The sequence below is a fragment of the Rhinolophus hipposideros genome (assembly GCF_964194185.1).
Source record: "Rhinolophus hipposideros genome assembly, chromosome: 2".
Classification (NCBI taxonomy): Eukaryota; Metazoa; Chordata; class Mammalia; order Chiroptera; family Rhinolophidae; genus Rhinolophus; species Rhinolophus hipposideros.
Genome location: NC_138048.1, coordinates 10,539,928 through 10,562,817, shown reverse-complemented (window position 1 = coordinate 10,562,817; position 22,890 = coordinate 10,539,928). Strand labels below are relative to the sequence as shown.

General features: G+C 41.7%; 1 protein-coding gene across 10 annotated transcripts in view; it reads right to left on the bottom strand.

Moving 5' to 3' along the window:
• MED12L (mediator complex subunit 12L) overlaps nt 1-22,890 on the bottom strand; it is a 322,241-nt gene that overhangs the window by 228,780 nt on the left and 70,571 nt on the right. For all 10 annotated transcript variants that reach the window (XM_081064322.1, XM_081064328.1, XM_081064329.1 and 7 more), the window contains 5 exons: nt 22,424-22,693; nt 18,892-19,041; nt 18,028-18,127; nt 17,586-17,722; nt 693-824 (listed from right to left, as the gene is read on the bottom strand). In XM_081064322.1, the coding sequence (XP_080920448.1) occupies nt 693-824; nt 17,586-17,722; nt 18,028-18,127; nt 18,892-19,041; nt 22,424-22,693 (789 nt within the window). The remainder of the gene's footprint in view (nt 1-692; nt 825-17,585; nt 17,723-18,027; nt 18,128-18,891; nt 19,042-22,423; nt 22,694-22,890) is intronic.

Below are 22,890 nucleotides of genomic sequence, written 5' to 3'. Positions count from 1 at the left end.
CTCAGAAAAAAAACTAAATAATAATAATACAAATTGGTATCTATTATCTCCTAGTCACAAGCGCCTCAAGAAAGTATTTCCAGTTCCACGAAAATCTTATGTGGCTTTCAAATTATATATATATATATATATATATATATATATATATATATATATATATATTTAATTTATATATATAAATGTTTATATATTTTTATATAATATTATATGTTAAATATATAATATTCATATATTAATATATTATATATTTAATTTTATAAATATATAATTTATGTTATTTATAAATTATAAATATATATAATTTATATATTTATATATAAATATATATTTAATTTTATAAACATATATTTAAAATTATATATAAACAGACAAACATATACAAGTACAACGATAATAATACGAAATGAATACACATGTGCATATGTATCTTAACCTCGCGGAGATTTCTTTGTTCTTCTTTAGATATTAAAGTTTTATTTTAAAAGATAATTATAAATCAGTCTAGTATATAAATTGTTGGCTTCATTAACTTAGAGGGAGCCTACCATGAAGTCGTTACATAAATTTGTACATTCTCCCTTTTTCCTTAAAAAAAAAAAAAAAAATAGCATGATGAGGATAAGAAAAAAGCATCCTCCCCAAACAGTACCTTTAAATGGCAGCATTCAACAAGTAGAAGGAAAAGCACCTACCTCTGCCTCTATTTCCGCTTGCCTCTTCTCCAAGAGCTTGGCGACGGCCATGGCCCTGTGCTTGCCGGACCGTTTACAGCTCACCGCCCATTCACACAGCAGCGTCACCACAGCCTCATCGTTGGGGGCACCCTAATGACCGGGAGAAACGGGTGCCAGCCATGTAAAGTGCAGCATTCATCCAGTGCAACTTGGGAAGCAAGGAATCAGTCGGTATCTAAAGCTTGGAACTTTTTGTTATGTTTTATTACAGTCATTTCAGAAAATGAAAAGGTTCCCAAACCTTTTGTAATTGAAATATAAAGGGTAAAACTTTAGTCATAAGGACGGAAATCACTTACTTAGAACATCTGAAGCTGTAACAATTCCAAGAGAATTACAGTTTCCTTGTATGCACCTCCACTTACATGGATGGCATCATAACCTCGCCCCATCAATCCTCCAGAACTCAATTTCAAAACCCAAGCACATCTCTACACTGTTGATTCCCTCGGGCCCTCACTCACAGCCTCACTCAATAATCCTAATGAGCCAGGTTATCCAATCACCCAGTCCAGTGAGGAACTGCACAAAAGAAATTGGGGTTGGGGGGAGAAAAGGAGATTGGAATGCCAATCAAAGGCCCACTCCATTAGAAACAAACAATGACCAATGACAGCCAAACACCAAAAGGGAACAAAAATTAACAGCAGACACAGTTAACAAAAACAGTAGCCTGGGTCCACGTAGGGCTCAGCACTGCCATCGGAACAACAGCTGTAGTAGCCGTGACCTATAAATAGACACCACAGACAGGATGAGAGGAGTCAGAGAAAGACCACAGGGATTGAAGTCACATGCATTCGGGAGGAGACAGGAGGCGGTGAGTCTGCAGGGGGTCACCCTTCGATGCAATCTGGTCTTTCCTTTTAGAGCACCCATGCCAACCAACGAACATCACCTGCAAGTGTTCAGTATTTGCCTAACTGTAGAAACACTATGCCAAAAGAACTCGGTAGTCACACGTGTTAGCAGTTATATGCTGTATGAGAAGTTCTTGACTTTTTAGAATCCATAAGCTCAATTAAAATTATGATAGCTATAAGCACATGCACACGCGCACACACACACACACACACACCCCGCAACAGTTCAGAAGGTTTGTGAACTCTGAGAAGACATCTAAGAATCCCAGGATAAGAATCCCTGATCAGCTTTTAGACACTGGCAAACAATTGAGATCATAAAAATCAGTTTATCCCAAGCTTTTTACTCATCCTACCCTAAATTTCATTAAAAACATGTTGACTCCAAACAAACAAATGAACAAAAATGTTAAGTTATCTGGGGCAGATATTTCAAAGGAGCTCTGGTCTCTTAATTTAATACAGGAGAAATAATTCAATTAAAATGTATAAAGATTGAACGTATTTAAAAAAAGAAAGCAAACTGGGAGAAATTCCTGCCTGGATTCAATCTAATCCAGAGAAAAGTAAAAATATAAAAGTCAGTGCAGTGAAGCATCACAGGCTTCGATTTAGAATATTAAAGAGAACAAAAGAAGTTACCCTAAAAATACCAGCACCAGATTTAATAAGTGAAATCGAATAAGTAATATGCATTATATTCACATTTGTAAAGATTTTTTTACTTTCTTCTGCATCGTAAAAATCAGATGAAAATATGCTAAGCAGAATAAACAATTGACTTACCCAGTTTAAATAATAGGCTGTTTGACCTAGACATGCATAGAAAAGAACATATAAAGGTAAAGACTTGTCTCTAACATGTCCAGATATAAGCATTGGTTTGGGGTAATATGCTAGAAATCAAGTTCTAGGAAGGCGTCAATTCACTTCCAAGAGCACTGTGGGGACAAAACCCCAAAAAACAGTTTCCAGGCTCTCGGCCTCACATAGAAAGGTGCTGGCTCGGGTAGTAAATGGCCATCAACTGTGATCAGATGCCATCAGCTGTGGCTAGTTGGCCGTCAGCTATAACCCGTAAGCCATTGGCCACTAATATAACTGCTGTGGCTACGCTAGCAGAAATGGAATGGGGGCTAGCAAGAAGCTGGTGGCTGGCAAGCGCGGACTGCTGTTAGGCAGATTATGCAGATCCTGCTTCCGGTGTCTCCAGCCCAGCCGCCAGAGAGAATATATTGGTTTGACTCCCCTATCTATGGCTCCGTGGGTGTTCCTTTTTGGCCTTACCGTGTCCTGCGTTCTTGGGCAGGGAGTGGGAGCTGAGACCCTGTACGACAAGCACTTAGCACCTATTAAGTACTCATGAGAAGCTAGGTACTGAGGAAACAAACATTTAAAAGGTCTGGTCCCTGTTCTCAAAAAGTTCACCTTGAAAAAGGAAAGGCAGAAAAGACAACTCATGATAAAGCAACGAGACGCTTTGATAGGGTGGAGGAGGAAGTACTGAAGTCTCAGCGTCTGCACCTTCTGTATCTCATGAGAGATGAGCATCCGTCTGTCCCAGTTTACACACACCTGAGACCTTAACTTGAAGATAGGCCTGCAGCCTACCTACAGCAGCTGTGGTCTCATTTTGCAATTAGTAGGAATTAAGTGAATTAAGTGAATTAAGTGGTGGGCAGGATCATGGCCCCCACTCCCACAGACATCCACATCCTAATCTCACGAATCCCAGGACCTATGAATGTGTTACCTTATGTGGCAAAAGGGACTTCTGGGTTGTGATTGCGTTAAGAATCTTGAGATGGAGGGATTTCCCTGGAATACTATTGGGTTGGGCCCAGTGTAACCACAGGGATGCTTATAAGGGAAATGGGGGGATGGGCGGAGAGTCAGAGAGACAGAAGTGACAAAGGAAGCAGGAGTCAGGCAGGAAGAGATCTGAGGATTTGCTGTTGGCTGTGAAAATGAGCTGCGGATACAAGCTAAGGAATGCAGGTGACCTCTAAAAGCTGCAAAACGCAAGGAAACCATTTCTCCCCTAGAGGCCCCAGAAAGCATGCATTCCTGCTGACACTGACTGATTACAGCCCAGTAAGATCACAGCCTCCAGAATTACATGAGAATAAATGTGTGTTGTTTTAAGCCATGCATTTCCGATAACTTATTACAGCCATGATGGGAAATTAATTCTAAGTAGTCTTAAGCAAACACATACAAAGTGAAAACCATGGTTGTGGTTCAACGAAGTACAGGAGCAGAGGACTCCTGGTTAAATGTCAGATATAGGAAAGCTACAATACAAAATTAAAAATCTGGAAAATAGTGTGTTTCATGATAACACACTGCAGAAGAGTATCATGAAATAGGCAGTAACCTCACTCATTCATTTACGTATTAATTCATTCAATAAATGTGTTGTGAGCATATACTATTGCCAGCCCCTTTTTCTTCCAGACACTAGACATATAATTTCTCATGGATTACTCTGGAGGAATAAAAACTGGTACTTCCCTTTTGGATCCAATTTCTATTATATAACAAGAGTCTTAAATGTGTTCATATTATTTGCTCCAATAATTCAGTCTCTGAGACAAGAGCCCAAGGAAGTTATCTTAAAGTGGAACGATCTGAGTGCTCAGTGAGGCATGCTACCAAACCACTCCCCATCCCAGCTCCAAGAACTGACAGTTTCCTTCCGAAATCTGAAGCAGGCACAGAATGGATCAAATCAGATAAAAGTAGGTGACAGTAGGGAGAAAGGTCAATGCAGATGGTTCACAGGCCAGAGAATGTGTCTGTGCCAACGGAAGTATGAAGAATCTTGTGGTGATTGTCTTGTTTTTACTTCTATTTTTCTACAAGCAAACGGTGATATTCTGGTATCTAATCAAAGACGTATCAATAAGAAAGGTAGATGGGAGAGGCTTGCAACAGAACACAGAAAAGGGGAGATCCAAGGTGCGTGATTAGCTGTAAATCTCAAGTGTTCTCCCAGAGGGGGAGTTCTCGGCCCTCAGACAAGGCCTACTCTCTGTCTGGCCACCATGCTTCCCTTCTTCCAGGAGCTGCACCCCTACTTCTTCTGAGGCACTGCTCCTCCTCCTGCTCACAGATGGTACAAGGAGGGGTTAGCAGTTGTAGGACCCCATCCTCTCAGCTTTAATGTCATGTTCTGTACCTGGGGCTTTGACAGGCAGTGACGACTTAAAGGAGATTCTTTGAACACAGTGAAAAAAAGAAAAAAATCATTCTATCACTTACTCATGAGGTACACTGCTCTGTGCTCAATCTTGTAAACTATTTCGGGTGCTACAAGAGACTAACCCTGATCAAAGGAAATTGTTTATATTCTGATCAAACATCTGTTTTGTTGAATATGCTTTTTTGTAATATTTATTGCTTATTTTAATCATTACCAAAGTCTTAGCACTGCTAACTGACCAAAGCAGACACACAAAAATTAAAAATGTAAAATTCTTGATCTTAAACATAAATCTTTTCATTTACTTCTAATGAAAATTTAAAATATAAAATAACATAGATGGACTAAATCACTCTCAAAATCACTAATAAAGATACCTTGGCAAATTTGAAGGTGGTAGTAATAGAGATAATTAATATTTATTGAGTGCTTACTCAATTTGCAGACACTGCAATAAATATTTCAGGAATTATTTATTTTAATCTTCACTACCTAATGAGCTAGGTATTATTATCCCCATTTTATGGATAAGGAAACCAAGGCACAGAGATGTTCAGTAACTTGTCTAAGATCACTCAACTAATTCATGGAACTCTTGCCACAACACACCTCTTGGGAAATGAACTACTGTGTTTCCCCAAAAATAAGACCTAGCCGGATCATCAGCTCTAATGAGTCTTTTGGAGCAAAAATTAATATAAGACCCAGTATTATATTATATTATATTATATTATATTATATTATACTCGGCCTTATATAAAACCTGGTCTTTATTATATATTATATTATATTATATTATATTATATTATATTATATTATATTATATTATATTATATTAATTATATAAGACCTGGTCTTATATTAAAGCACGACTGGGTCTTATATTAAGTTTTGCTCCAAAAGACGCATTAGAGCTGATGGTCCGGCTATGTCTTATTTTCGGAGAAACACAGTTAAGTAAGCACAGCAGCACTTGTGTGCCACAGAGCCTAGGAAGGTCGTTTTGACCCTCCCCTCAAAGTACACAATCGCCTTCTGTGTGAGCCCCAAGCTGCTATGGCTTTTCTGCCTTCCACCCTTGCTGCTTACAGCCTGAGTACTCTGTTCCCATGTACTGTTATATTTACTTCCATGTAATACACATCTTTCACAACATAGCTTCAAGGCTATAAGATCTCCAGCTACCGGCTTCAAATATCCGTTAGGAAGGGAAGATACACGGCTGGGAACTACAAAGGAAAGTACTTCACCACCCCAAACACTGTGAAGGACTGGGAGTCTTCGGTGGCAGCAACAGGCAGCTTTTCCTATTGGTCCTTTCGAACAGACAGTAAGAAGCTGCAGAGCAACCCAAAGCACGCACCCCCTAGCTTGTAACTTCACACAGGCAAGTGGGGTTCACAAGAAACAGAGCGAGAGAAGGAGAGAGGAAGTGAGCGAGAGCGCGTGCGAGCGCCATGGCACAGAGTTACAGTCAGAGAGAAAGCACCAAATAAGGGTGTCAAGAACCTGAGTTCTGGCCCAGGCATAAATTAAATATGTAATTGTGGCAATAATATTATTAACAGTTGTCAACTTCCAAACACTAGTAGTAGCAGCAGTAATAATCAAAAATATTTATTGAGCATGTATTGGGTGTTTTACTTAATATCATCTCTAATCTCAACAACAAACTTTGAAGTAGGCGTTGCTATTCCCATTTTACAGATAAGAAAACAGAGGTTCAGAGGTGAAGATGGACAAGCACATGGACAGCGAATGTGGCAGATCTGGGAGACCTAATTCCTAAGTCCCTACTTCCGGCTGAGGCACAATGCGGCTCCTCTCATGGCTGAATCAAGATCAGTGGAAGCACAGGAGCATCATGGTGACATGGGAATGTCCCAGCGGGTCACACAGACCACACCAAGCAGCCACTGCCACCTATGGCTCCAGCCCTGACTCCTACCTCTCTAGGGACCAGTCAAATGTCTAATCTAATTGACATACAGAAAATGAAACTACAGGAGGGAATTACCAAAGACTTCATTCCCCCTCTAACACTTGCTATACTAGAGGCTTGTATAAGGCAGCGATGTGTCTTCTTCATGGTTTTATTTTCAGTGTCTACCACAGTGCCTGGTACACAGAAGGATGAAGAGATATTTTTAAATCCAACATCATAAAAGCAGTGTACTGTGCTCCATGAAACTAAAGGAAAACCAAAGTGGATGGTGGGGGCGGGAGGCCATACCTTGTCCCCCTCCCCCAACACACAGATGCACCTGCTTAACATGAAAAACATCTGACTTAATAAAACAGTTGATTAAGTGTGAAACACTAGAAGCATTCCCGTTCCTAATTTAATGAGTCGCGGATGCTGGCTCTAACACGATGATTTAGCATCATCCTGAAAGATTCAGTCAACGAAAAGAAAAAAGGAATAAATGTTTGAAAGAATGAGACAACATTACTACAGTTTGCATAAAATGATTATCTCCCACCACCAACGCCGGTAATTGGAAAACTTTATTAGAATAAAAGAATTGAGCACCTTCACTAGAACAAACTACACAAGCAAAAAGCGATGGACAATAAATACTAAGCAGTGAGGGGGGAAAAAAACCCTGCAGAATATCATCTAGAATGCAATCCCATTTATGTCTTCCAACCTGCTGGAGTCTTTCGTGTTCACATATATATGTACACAAGTGCCTAGGAAAATATCTAAGGGACATGGATCAAAGTGAGCAGTGGTTATTGCTCATATAGCTAATAAGTACTTGTTATACAGTACCCCTTGTTCCAATGCTTTCACACCATCATGTGATTGTTGAGCAAAGTGAGGCCTCAAAGTTAAATAACTTGTTAAATGTCTCAAAGCTGCTAGGTCATGGACCTGATTGTGAAACCCAAGCTATCTGGCTCCACAGCAGGGGCTCTGGCAGCCCCCCATTCTTGTCAGAAGAGTGAGACAGGATTCCGAGTCCTGGGCTGAAAGAGACTTCTTGATATCAAGAATGTATTCACGTACTATGTGCATAACAATCACAAGAAGAAATAACTCCTATAATGAAAACAAATAAGAGAGGATGAATGGAAACAAAATTCAAAAATCAATAAGGTCCTTTAAATAATAGCATTGTTCACCTGTCCCCGTGAACTTGGGACACACCCACAATGGTAAAATACTGAAATCATTATTAATTCTGTTGCAAATAGTCATCATTCAGGGTGCTACCCACATCTATAGTAAAGATATTCCAAATGTGAAGAAAGGTTTTCATCTTAAGGGGGATTTGTCCCGTTTGTCTTTCCTGGGGGAGCTTGGCACAAACCTGACAGATGAAGCCTAATTCAGTTCTTACTCAATAGCCTAATGGTGTCTAGAAGCTAACTACAGGTCTTCCATTCTTTAACAAAAAAAGGAGGGAAAATAATTGGCAACCGTATCTGAGAGGCAGGCTTCCTTTGGAAATTAGAAGATACTTGATGAGACTGTTTTCCATTTTAAAATAAGGAATTTCTTAATATACTACCTACATTTAAAAAAAAAAAAAACAATACCATAAAAGGGAACAGGAAAAAAATCAATGACTCATTACTGTAAGCAATAGCCAACTTGACTTGAGATCAGATACTAAATAAGGCTTTTCAATAGCTCTTTAATCTGAGACTAAAAGGACATGTTTATAAATGTAATTAATCACTCTTAGTCAACATTAAACAAAATGGTCATATCAGGATAAAAAGATTATTCATATTACAGCACCATTAATTAATATGGAATAATATATAAAGTAGTGATATTAGCAAGTCACATGGTTTGCAACCTGAGACACATGGAGATCTGGGTGAATTTCAAGAGTTGCGTAAGTTAAAAATTGGTCTAAACCACTAATAGAACATAAGCCTATTGCACATTGTCACAAATCATATTTCTAACAATCAGAATCACCATATAAAGTAACAAGCCTAAGACTGTTAACCACAAGCCCACAAGATTTATTATTTAAATATAAATAATATTCATTATTGGAAAATCTTTACGCGTGTGAATGTTTCCATATGTACATTTCCAAAAAGTATTTGAGATGGGTGATTTTTTATGTCAAAAGGGGCAGGTTTTCCTAGTGTCACATCTTTAGAATCAATAACCTTTAGGGCTTGTGACATCTTAAAAACAAAACATAACACCATGAAAACAAAAAAGAGACTTCCTTTTTTTTTTTAAGCAGCAGCTAAAAATAGTATAGTTCAGAGTTGTGAGAAGAGGTAGTTAAGAAAACAAAACTAAAACAATTCCTGAGTATTTGCAAACAAATTGTCATTAATTTGCACTGTGCCAAAAAAATTAAATTGCTATCCCTCAGTTAAATCATCAACATTTAAATAATACAAATGGAGAAAATAGTTTTGAGACATATGTAACTGCATGATAACAAGTCATTCATGAAATGAATTATATAATGACACAGAAAAATCCCTCTGAAAATCCTTGAAAAGTGCCATGTCTCTCATACTGAAAATAACTAAAACACTGGACTTAATTTCCACGTCACCACTGTATGGCCCAATAAACTTTACTGCTTACCTTTAATGAATAATTAAAGGAAACACACAGGGGAGAACAAGGGAAATAGTAATTTCTAAAAGATGGTGCTACTAGGTTCTACTCACTTGATAGCTAATTTGCCCAGCCAAGAACATAACAATTGGCTTTTACTATTTACCACATGCTACCATATGAAGTAGATTCTATTAGTAAGACCACTGTAAAAAAGAATGATACCAAGGGAGCTAAGTAACTGGCCTGTGGCCACGCAGCAACTTGGCAGCAAAGCCAGGATTCCAATCCAGGTCTGAATGGCCTCGAGTATGTGCTATACAAGAAAGGCCAGACTGCTCAACTTGAGGATTTGGACTTTCTCACTTAGATATTGTTTCCTATGTCAAAACTGTCAAACAAGCTTTTAAACATTAGTTAGAGATTATTCCTGCAAAAAAAGAAAAACATGCCCATATTAATATGTGGAAATTGTTCAAGGCAATTATAAAGGTTTTCCCCTTCTTTTTCCACTATTATATCTGACACTTGTTTGTTCAGCTTTAGTTACTTAATATAAAATGACTTTTTAAAGAGGTTCGAGGACTAGAACCTACTAGCTACGAGTGTCCTTCTGAAACCATTTATGATTGCCAGTGCTCTTCTCTCACCATTGATTTGGATATGGGCTTGGACAATTCACTCTTTCTGTCTAAGCCTTGGCTTCCTCATCTGTAAAGTAGGGGATAAAAATGTTTTTTAAAACTTGCATCTCACTGGCCAGAGAAAAATTAAATGAGATTATATAAGACATCTGAAACAGGGAGGGGCTCGTGTTAAGAAGCACTCAATAAAGGCTGAAGACAAAAAAAAAAAAAAAGACTTGCTGTCATGCAGGGTCTCAGCTCCCACTCCCTGCACAAGAACGCAGGATATGGTGAGGCCAAAAGGGAACACCCACGGAGCCATAGATAGGGGAGTCATACCACTATATTCTCACTGGCGGCTGGGTTGGAGACACAGGAAGCAGGAGCCACACGATCCATAATCTGCCATCTGCTTCTCCGCCAACAACCAACCAACCAACCAACCAACCAACCAACCAACCAACCCAGCCATGGCAGCCACATCAGTGGCCAATGGCCAACCGGCAACAGCCGGAGGCCAACGAGTCACAGCTGATGGCCGTCTACTACCTGAGCCAGCACCCCTCCAGGTGAGGCCAAGAGCCTTGAAACTGTGCTGTGGGACTCTGTCCCCACACTTGCATACATGCTCAAATTCAAACCCAGAGGCCCACCCCAACCCAAGTGAAGTCCTTACTGGTCCTTCTCAATAACAGCAAAGTCTAAATGTCTGGACACACAATTTCCCCCCCAAACTCTGTTAATATAATGGCCCTTTTACAAATAGCTTTATTTTCAGAAAGAAAAAAATGGTAGCTGTAAAAGATCAGCAACACTTCCTCTGCGTGTCCAGCAGGAAAACCTGTACCTTCTGAAGCGCAACAGGCTACGGCAGGGCCGCGATCAGCGTTAACAACAACTGTTGTTAATAGTTCAGCGTCGGGAATCCCCATGGAAAGCTATCCTCACGCACTTTGTGCGCTTGACTTTGGCCTTGTTAAACTCTCTGCAGTCTTGGTTTTCAAATGTGACTAAAAATGTTTCCTTACATTAAATAACATTTTAACACACAAACCAACAAACAAAAACCCCTAAGCATTGAAACGAATGAAGCTCCACCCCGTCCACAGAGTGGTACTGTGGCCACCTCACCTTGAGTGAGCCAGTCCCATCCGATGGCTCCCCTACTGAGGGTAAAGCCTTGTGAAAATCAAAGAAGGAAAAGCCTGACAGATCCTGGCTGTGCCTTATGGAGTAGTGGACTGTGTGATGAATGTGGGTGTGTGTATTGGTGTCTGTATGTTGTGTGTGTGTGTGGGGGGGGGTACATGTGTGTTCCCATCTGTCCACAGCGGTCCCAAGGGATCAAATTCCTTCCAAGTCTTCAGAGTTCCTAACTGCCTCCTGACATTCATCGTCAGTAATAACAATAGCTAGGGGTTACTTTGACGCACTATAAGTATCTAAATGCTTTATCCGTATGGTTTCACGTCATTTTCACACCATCGGCAGAGAGTATGCCCTTTTACAAATGAAGAAACGGACACTCATCAAGAGAAAGTGAATTGCCCGGAAAGCCCCAAAGCAGTGCACTAACCTGCTGAGTTTTCCAGCTAGAGCTCCTGTCAGCCACACTCGCATGTCCACCTGCGCACATTCTCTCGTACGTGTGGACCAGAAGCACTGGTAAAACTGACACCTTACACGGACTTCACATTGCACTCTCCCCTACCCTCCCAAGACGAACCTAATAGAGGGGTTTCCCCTTCCAGTTCACTGTCCCAGCAATTTTATGAGCCCCAAGAAACAAATTTAATAAATATCTCCTCGGGACTTGTGGGTCCCAGGCACGGTGCTAGCAGCTGATGATCTGCTGACGAGCAGAAGAAACACCGAGCCCAACCTACGGAACCGCAGGCTTGCAGGAAGACGAGCACAGAATGAGCACAGCAGTGACAGAGCCACGATTTTGTCTCTTAGATCACAGTGGTCGGGTGGTGTCTCAGCCACACTGAGAGACCTGGTCTGGCCCTGGAGGCCTGTGCCGGACGGGAGGAAGGCACCTGCAGGGCTCTTCAGAAATTCAATGTGAACTCATCCCACTTGTTGAGAGAATGCTTCGTGAATATTCTAAGCATAAAACACAAAAAACGTGTGGGGACAGAGCCCCAGAGAGCAGTTTCCAGGCTCTCGGCCTCATGTGGAAAGGGGCTGGCTCGGGTAGTAGATGGCCGTCAGCTGTGGCTAGTTAGCCGTAACCGTTGAGCCATTGGCCACTGATATAACTGCCGTGGCTGCGCTAGCAGAAAATGGGGGCTAGCAAAAAGATGGTGGCTGACAAGTGCGGACTGCAGTTAGCACGGCGAAGTGTGGGTTGCAGATTGCAGAGAAGTGGACAGCAGGTTGTGGACAGTGTGGCTCCTGCTTCCTGTGTTTCCAACCCAGCTGTCAGCGAGAATATAGTGATATGACTCCCGTATCTATGGCTCTGTTGTTCCTTTTTGGCCTCACCATATCCTGTGTTCTTATGCGGGGAGCAGGAGCAGAGACCCCGCCTGACAACCCGCAGGAGACCCTGCATGACACAACGAATATGTAGGTTTTTAGGATTTGGATGTGTGACAGTTTTCATAGCAGGGAAAGGAGAAAGGCCCATGCTGCTGCTGTTTGGGCCAGTTCCGTCTAGTGCAGCTGGTTCGGCCTTCTCATTACTCAGGACAAAGTTTGTTTCCTGGGACACCAGAAAGAGAAGTGAAAAGGCAGCTCTTCCTGCCCCCTTTACACTTTCCCTTCCACTTGCGTCCCCAGGGCACACAAAATGCAGCTGTTTCTGCCTTTACGCCCAACACAGACAAGGAGAGAAGCCAGAGGAGGGAAGTGATCCAGGGGCTCTGGAGGGTTGAGGGGACATCACCCTCATCCTTCTGCTCAGAGGTGAGCTCAGCAATGAGACCCCGCCTGCAAGTCACAAGTGATAGACTCGATCGGGGTTCGGGATCGGGTGGTCTCTGCACCCCAGGCAGTAATTCCCCTCACATGGGCTTCTTTGCCTCCATCCCTCAGAGAAAAAATGGTTCCAAAACACTAACGAGGCAAGTGAGTAAATGTTGTATGAAACATGTACCAGGAGTTGGAAAGGGACAGGCATCTGAGCAAACACGGCCCACACTCAGGCGGCCCGGCCTGCAGCGTGTTTTATGATCGGGAAAGTTTACATACAGATCCTGACATACAAGTGCTCTTGGAATGTTGGATGATCAGGCGACAGTGGGTCTGCAATCCCAAGTAGAATCCGAGAGAGGCTACCCTCTTCCGAAAAGGCATGTCCACTTCCCAGTCGCCTCAGCCCCCACACTCCCCGTGGCCCTGTACACAGCAACTCACCATCAGTTTACACCACCGGCCTGGCCACTGTGGGACACGAGTCTCTGAACCCTGTCCTAAGCGTTACGACGTTTCCATCTCACCCCACAATAAGCAGAAAATCAAGTGGCGCAGATGCAGACTAAGTAAACATTAAGGGTTTTGAGATTTGTATTTTCACCTCCGTCATACTAGTGCCCAAGTCCTGACACAGAAGTAGTAGCCGAGGATATGGGGGGCAGCGGGGATGGACGGGGGGAACGGGAGGGCAAAGGAACAATGCATTTCCTGTGAAATGAGTGAAAGCATGCCACAGGCCTGGCACACTGCAGTGGGCACGGCGTCAACGCCTACTCTCACTTTTGTGACCTCAGTCGAACCGCAGGGCAGGACCAAGGCCTCAGATCCCTTCATCTCGTGCAGGACTGTCTTCACCGGGCTTCCTCCCAATGCTGAGACTGATCAGACAATGGAAGCCTGAACCTCTGACCCCATGTCCCATTTGGGCAGCTGCTCTCTCCCCAAGAGAGTGGAGAGAACTGTATTTCCCCTTAGCAGTTCCAGAGAAAAGGGAATCGAGGAGGGTGAAGTTCAAGTTTCCCAAGCAGATATGGGGAAAGCAGCTGTACAGTCCAGGGCCCAGACATACCTAAAACACCACTTCAGCAAAAGCCAACTGCATACTCACTCCAACTGCAGAGATTGGTCACATTTTCTACGAGCTGTCATATAGTCTAATTCCTAACACAAATTAATAAAACCGAAAACGGGAAGTACGTTTTAAAGAAGTGAGATGTGTTTCTGAATACTAACCAAGCCACTTTATACAACTCCTATCAGAGAAGTAAAACTTCATCATATTGGTTCTTCCGATATAATACCGATTACTTTATTATCATTAACAATAACAATTTTTAAAACATTTATATAATGCTTCATAATTTTCAAAGTGTTCATGCTTCCTTAGAGATAGACAGGGCAGGTGCTCTGTGCAGATTTAAAAGGAAGGACACTAAGGCACAGAGCCCATGAGCAACTTGCTCAAGGTCACGCAGGGTCTATACATCTCCGCAGCTCATACATGCATTCCAGAAAGAGATAAAGTGACTCAGAAGTCAAGAAACAGTAAACCCTGGTGAAGAATAAACACAGAGATGAAACACTGTCATTCGCACACATATACATACATGCATAGATACACACACACACACACACACACACACACACACACACACGCCAAAGCCATACTGTGAAAATTAATTGAACATTAAATATTTCAGAAGGACCTGTCCAGTTATTCTGACAGATTATTAAGAAAAGGTGACCAGTCTGAATTACAGGTTAAAATGTAGTTTTTGTCTTACTCATAAAACAGCATAGTAACCACAATGCAACCACTCACTCACATCAAATCTTTCTGGAGTTGAGTCAACATTCAACATAATTACTCCTGAATGGGCAACACTGACGTCCCTTCCTGTGAAGTGCGTTCACGTTATTAGAGCTTCAGGACTCTCAGCCCTGAGCACATGTCCCCCTCTAGTGGCGTCCCGCCTTCCGGGTGGAGAAGTCCCTCAAATAATCCAGCACGAATAAAAACATCTGACAGTTACTAAATATCCCAGACTGCTACTATAAGAGTACAAAACAATGCTCTCCTTTCGGACATTCCTTTTCAGCTCAATTTTTTGTTTACTTGTTTGTTTCATAAACACTCAATATACACATATTTATTTATGACTTCTATACCGATACAACCACAAGAACTAAGTTCAGTATAAGACTTGAACAAAACAGAACTGCTTAAAGTATAAGGTTTTTAAAATGAAATCTAAATAGAAGTTCTAGTCATTTCTTCTCACGTCCCAATGGCTCAGCTCAAGCACCCACTCTGGAGACAACTGTGCTTGAGAGAGAACCTTACAATGAAATTTTATTTAAAAATATCAAACAATTCCTACCCTTAATAAGACACTGATCTTTTTTTTTTAGAGTGCTTGTAAGTTAAGTCTCTGTGAGTGAAGCTGGCCAGTTTATTCACCAGAAAGTTATCCAGTCAGGAGAACCACAAACCTGAAGTGCGTTGTAGGGACACCAACTCTAACCAAGGAACAACATCATCTTACTCAACACCTAGTATACGAAGCTTAGCAATCCAAAGGACACCTTGAATCTTAGGTTCCCCTACTTTCCTTCCAGATAGCTCATGTCTAAGTACTGAAAATCTTAGTAGTCTTGAAGCCTTTTATCTAAGAAAGTCTTTATTACAAATAGAAGACTTTAAGGTTTCCACCCCAAAAGAACCCTGTGTTTATAAGCACAGAATTACGGAGACTTATTATATAATCAGTTTGCTACCCAGAACTACTGAAGCATTTCTACGGAGGCTCATGGTGAGTAAGAAATTACACTCCAAGAGTCTGCACCTCACTCTCAGCATTCTGATATCCCACACGGCTGGCATCAATGATCTTGAACCTTCTACCTGAGAAGGAGAGTGTGGACTCACAATATTCCAAAAAGAGAAATAACCTAGAAACGGTTCACATCAAGTTCACGTAAAGGTAGGATAAGGAAATGTTTGTAGTTGTGTTTTTTTATCTCTTCTTTCCATATATGCATTCCCGTAGGCTACTACAAAAATCAAAGATAATTATAATCAGTTAACTAAGCTGTTCCTTAAAGATGGGTACTGTACCTTAAAACTTACCTCTGCATTTGTATTGCCTAGCACAACCTGGATATTGCATAGGTGCTTTCCAGTGTAAACAGGACAAACTTTTTTAAACTCCTTACATAAGGTTGAGAAGCAAAATAACTGAAAATCCTATGTTTATAGACCAGTTCAATTATGAAACAACCTAGTGCTAGGGAAGTATATGATAAAAATTGTATGTGATGATTAATTTTATGTGTCCACTTGGCTAGGCTATGGTACCTAATTTTTTGGTAAAACTCCACTCTAGGTATTGCTTTGAAGGTATTTTTTTAATGTAAATAATATTTAAATCCATAGACTTAGTAAAGCAGATTATCCTCCATAACGTGAGTGGGCCTCATTTAATCAGTTAAAGGTCTTAAGAAAAAAAATACAGGTCCCTTCACCCCCACCTCCGCCCTCAGACACCCGGAGACTCAAACTGCAGCGTCAGCTCTTCCCTGGGTCCCCAACCTGCCGGCCTGCCCTGTACGTTTCAGATTTGCTGGCCCCCATAATCATGTGAGCCAGTTCCTTAAAATGCAGTCATGCAAGAGCAATAAAGTCTGAGAAATGCAGCATTAGGCAATTTTGTCGTTATGCAAACATCACACAAACCTAGATGGTCTAGCTCACTCCACACCTAGGCTACGGGGTATAGCCTAGTGTCCCTAGGCTACAAAACTGTACAAAACAACACGAGATTAGATCACGTGCAAGAGAACGTGATGCAATCAGACACAGGAAACACACACGGTGTGAGACTGCTGTCTGTGCAACACGCCACACTGTTGAAAGAGTACACTCTAAAACAATGATACAAAGTATAGTATCGGCAAACCAGTAACAGTCATGTATCATTATCAAGTATTCGGGACTGCATGTAATGGTATGTGTTACGCTTTTACACACCTGGCAGCACCGCAGCTTTGTGTAACAGCATCACCACAAACACGTGAGGGATGTGTTGTGCTATGATGTTACAACAGCTGTGACATCAGTAGGTGACAGAAACTTTTCAGCTCGGTTAGACTCTTATGGGCCCACTGTCAGACATGGAGTCCGTCGTTGACCAAAACATCACTGCACAGCAAATGACTGTAAATAAATACTCTCTCGCTCTTAAAGTACATATAATTTTTTCCCCTGTTGGTTCAGTTTCTCTGGAGAATCCTGTATAATATGCTGGCTACAGATATTTCAAAGATCCTGACCACACGTGTTCATTCACTGGTTTCTGATGTGCTAAATATTAAAATACATTCCCCCCATTATATAAAGCCCCATCACTACATGAAGGATATTCTGATTCTGCTAAAACTGAAATGATGGGGAGTAATGATGAAAGGACCTAGGTCCTTTCCAATCAATACATGTAGATAGAGCAGCCCAAGGGACATTTCATTTTAATAAAGGTGCACTGTAGTCCTACAATAAAATGACTTCAGGGTGAAGACCTCTTCATAAGACATTACACTTCAAAGAAAAGGCTTTTCTTTTGAAAAGCCAGAATTTCCTAAATGAAAAAGAAGAAAACATGCCAACAAAAAATGAAAAGAAGAAATAACTACCTCTTGGTTATCTTTGTTTTGGTTTGCCCAGAAAATCTTATGATAAAGTGTCTCCATTGAATTGCTGGAATCAGTTCGGTCAAAACAGTGCCGATCCAACACTTCCAACGTGTGCAAAACCCGACTAATGGTCACCCCTAGATGTGGAAATTAAACAGGCAGTTAGAGAGGCCAAACAAAGCCAGAATAGCATAGTACAAAATCGTCATTACGTGGGGCAAAGGAAATTGTAAGAAATCATTCTCAGCATAGAAGAATTGACAACAAAACCAAGCCTGACATGCTAGGCAACCAGGGTCTCCAGGGCATGAACTAAAGACACCCATTAGGTGGCACCATCAAAAAGTGTCCTTATTCAATACATGGAAATTTACAATCAGGAACACGGCATAAAAAAAAGTCCAACACTCAAAAGCACTCCTTCTTCTGTTGTGTTCTGTACCTGCTGTTGACTCCTGGCACTTGTCAAAAGACCACCGAACTTCCACTGCACGGCCTCTTTGTTTTATCTGCTGTTCTGCCTCATAAATCCTTGCTCGAACCTGAAAGATAATCGCTTCTCATTAACTTGCGCTTGGAAAACCACAGTGGTTTTCTAAATCATGTCAGGTTTTTCCACAGGAGCAGAGCACCCTACAGTGAACTACAGTCTTGACTACATTATAGGAAATTCAGCCTGTGGCCCAAAATGCATCTTAAAATTTACAAGTGGCAATTCAATGCCAGTTTTCAATAAGAAACGCTCATACAAAAATAAATGCTTGCGAAAAATCCTTACAAGTGAAACTCTTTTAGGACATCATAAGGAAAGATGAAAGTTCTAAAATATCATCTTTGAGCCATTCTTCTATGTATGAAAGCAACTAGCCATGTTTTATTAATTTAAGAAAACTACTTGGTAAAAAACAGGGATCTTACTCTAAGTATTAGTCACCATCCTATGTTTCAAGTTTCTTAAGTCTTTGAACCAAATAATCCAGCACGAATAAAAACATCTGACAGTTACTAAATGTCCCAGACTGCTACTATGAGAGTCGTGCCACAGAAGTAATAGAACCACTGCCATAATTATTGTCTGCGTGGCAGAACTCTGAAATAATTGCCCAGGAGAGGGTGAGAGACGGGGAAATACGATGAATTTCTGTGGTTCAGAGAGGCTAATAAGTCCTCCGCCAAGGTCACCCAGAGATGGGGCAGAGCTGGGGCTGGCACCCGAGCATGAGAGGTTAAAACCCTCATGGCCCACTGTGCCCTGGTGCCTCCGGAGAGTGAGAATGCTGTCAAACCAGCATCACAGGAAGTCTACCTGCTGATTGAAAGCCGTGTTCCCGCCTGGCATGGGGAGGCTGGAGGGGGCCACCTGCAGCAGATCCAGGGGTGAGCCTGGGTTCGCGCTCTTATTGTCGTTTGTGGAATAATTCCACACCAAGGCACTTGGGCAACAGAGAGTGACAGTCTGAAAATAAAGCGGGAAAACCCCGATAGTTAGAGGAAGAAAAAAATATAACAACAGTTTAACAGCAAAAATGATACCTGGTCATAACTATTAGAGTTTCCTACTATTGAGCTTAAAACATGAATACCTTACCCCAGTCTCAACTTTTCAAGTGATAAGACAAAACTAAGATAAAATTATTAATTTGAAAGAGAGGAAGTACAGCTATTGAAAAATTAAGGATATTATCATTCATAAGGTAATATTCAGCACAGGAAACCTGGCAAACTTAATAAAAATGCAGTTATCATCACTTAAAAATTATCACTTAAAACGATTTTCATGAAATTTTTAAAAATGAGATGGAATTAAATATGTCATTTCTAAGGCTATAAAATCTAAAAAAGAATTTTTTTTTTTAATCTCACAAATAATAGTGCAGGAAGTAGTTTCATAAACGTTGGGCAGACGATAACGCTGGAGTAGTGGGTGGCAAATTTTTTTATGAAAATCCAGATAGTATAGTTTCTGTCATACATTCTTCTTTTTTTGTTTTAATAACTCAGTGAGAACATAAAACCCATTCCCAGCCCATGGGCTGTAGCTTGTCTACCCTCCTTGCAGACATACACGTTTTACTCAAGCAGCTTGCACAAAGCACTTTCTATGACCATCTCACGTCACAACGACCCCATGAGATATGGGCTATTATTCCCCAAATGTCCGAAACTGGAAGATGAGACACAGGGATTAGTTTCGGGCCCAAACTGACATCGGCACACATGGCTAACCCTGCTGCCTCCTACATGCAAATTAAACAGTCTAACTCACATTTAATGAAGCACTTCATCTGTGCTGAACGCTATCCTGGAAGCTTTTAGTCATTATAACCTTAACGCTAGGAAGTAATGAAATAAGAACTGTCATCTCCCATTCACACATGGGGAAACAGAAGCTCAAGGTCAAAGCTACTAAGCAGCAGAGCAGGACCTACAATCAAATCTGTAATGACTCCAAAGTATATGCCTTCACCGTTTTGCTGTCATGCCACTCAACGGCAAACTCTGTGAGCTTAAAGAATGAACGCAACATTTCTTTTTTATAAAAAGTGAAATTAAACATAAAAATACTAGATTCTGAGGTCTAGGAGACATCTTTATAGAAACCAGATGGTAGATATGAAGACTGTCAAGTCCCAGAACCCTCCAATGCGTCTGTGTCCACTGGCACACCTCTACCCACCTCCTCCAGCCTGTCTGTGACAACGTGGGGCCCTAGGCCTCTGCGCATGACGATGTGGGGTTCCTGTCTCCTGTCCATGATGGAGCTAGCTCCTCCCTGAATTCTAATTCCAAAGCCTCCCATATCTAAGGCACCGATCTAGCAAATACTCCCCCTCTCCTCTTCTGAGGTGCTCCCTCGGCTAGCTTACCCTTAGCTTAAAAAAATGTTCAAATCTAAGGGTCAAAAAACAATTTAACAAAAAAAGAAATCTCTACTTATCTAACAGTAATCGCTCTCTCTTCCCTTCATAAACATGTTTCTCAAAAGAACAGGAACATTATTTCACCTCATTCTTCACCACTGGTCACCCCACCTTAATCTGCCTTCTAACCCACCAGTCAACTGATCATCAGTGACCACCATATTGTCAAGACAATTTCAGCCGTCTTCTGACCAGACTTCCTGGGCACTGCCCACTACTGACTCCTTTTTGAAACTTTCTGTGGTACCTAGGGAAGCGGTTTAGCATGGTTGCCCAGAGTGTGGACTGTGGATCCAGATGGTCTGGGTTTGAATTCCAGCTTTGCACTTACCTGCTGTGTAAACTTGGCCATCATTTCATTAATGTTACAAAACTAATATGGGTTCCTTCCTATCTCATAGGATGGTTCTGAGAATTAAATGATTTAATGTTATGTTACAACTTAGAACCATGCCTAAAACATAATAAATGCTATTCATACAACAGTATCATTCTTATTCTCCTTGTCTTTGTTTCTGTAATAATATTCTCTCCTGTTCTCTCTTCAGTCTAGCCAAACTTTCCTGGTCACCTCTGTGAACTTCCCTCTGCCATCTCTTAGCCACTCATGCCCCTCAGGTCCACAAGTCACCTGTCACTAACTAACTCTTTAGGTAACTTCACCCTTCTCAATTTTGACCAGACAAGTGGCCCTGAGTGATTCAAATCTATGCATCTGGGCAGTTGTCTTCCCTTATCTTCAGAACCAGACACGTAACAAGCTCTTGAAAATATCCACTTGGAGACCGTAAAGGATAAAACAGTCCTTTGACGTTACCTAGACGCTTCCAAACTTATTTCTTTGCACGCTCTCTCTCTTCCTCTTTCTCTCGCTCTCCCCTACCTCCCCAGTCCCACGAATCTTCCCTGTACTGTGGCCAAAACAATCTACCTCACCCACACAGCTCACATGCTGCTTCCCTGCATAAAATCCTCCAACGAATCCCAATCCTAAGGCACACAAGGGGTCTTCTATGACCTGACCCCCCAACGCGTTTTATACTTTACGTCCGATTCATACCAACCTGCATATAAGAAGACCAATCACAGCTGGGCCTTTCCCACGCTGTTACCTCTGATAAGGACACTCTTGCCTCCTTTATTTAAAACTCATAAGCACTAGTCAGGACCACTTCATTCAGAAAGCCTCCCTGAATTCCAGGTGAGACGAGAAATTCTACTTCTCCACTCCTTTTGCTCCCCATGCATCCCTCCATCAGCCTTTGTCAGAGTACGTGGAAACGACCCATTTATAAGCCGATCTTCCTGACAAGACAGTAAACTCTAGCAGAGGTGAGACCTGTCCCAAAGCTCCTTAGTAAAGAGCAGTAAGAGCCCAAGAACTGTGACCTGTGAGCTCCGAGGGCAGTGCTGCCTCTCACTCCCGATGGTACCAGCCCAGAGGCCGGCACACTACTTGATGGCCAAGAACCACCCAGCACGATGCGTGGCAGATGAACAGAGCCTGATAAATCGTCTGAATTTTACAGAAAGAGAGAGGAGGCAACCCACTCAACACGTGAACTGAGGACACTAAAGAATTCCACACGAAGAAGCGGATGTTCCAGAAGAAGAGGAACACAGCCGACTTCTGGGGGTTCCCTGAAGGATGTTTAATCACCGAACTTCTTAACGAAGTTAAGAACAACTTCAGTAACTAACAAAGAACAACTACAATAACTTTCTTCTGCATGGAAGCAACGAATAAATCTTCTCTCAGCTTGATTCAACATCAGAAAATAAAAACACGAAGTTTCAATCTATACATCACTTAGCTGAAAACACTAGAGCTGCAAGGACAACGTGGAAGATCAATTCCCAGCACGAAGATTTCCCACAACGAAATTGAACATAAAATACCACGGGCCAAGCACTTACCTGCAGCATACAGCTAAGTCCATACACCAGGGGGCCGTGCTGTGCACAGGAAATGAAGTCTGAGAAGGCCAGCTGCATGGGGCTCATGCCGGGGCCAGCGGGGCCAGGGCTCGGGGCCCCGATGCTCGTGCTGTTTGGTCCTATCATCATGTGGGGCGAGTGGGCAGGAAGGAGATTGGGGCTATCGCTCAGCAGCAAGGCAAGACGCCGAGCACAAAAGTAGGCAAGACGACGCGACAGGTAGGCCGACTGAACAAACTCATCAGAGTACTGAGGAACAGAAGGACACCAGGCTTCAGCCACGTCTTATGCTACTTGAAGAAATAACTATGTTAACATATATTTTTTCATTAAAAAAACAACAAACCTTCAAACATACTGTACAGACTAGTGCTGTACAAGAGAAATATAACGCAAGCTACATATGAAATTTTAAATTTTCCAGTAGCCATAAAAATAAAACAGGC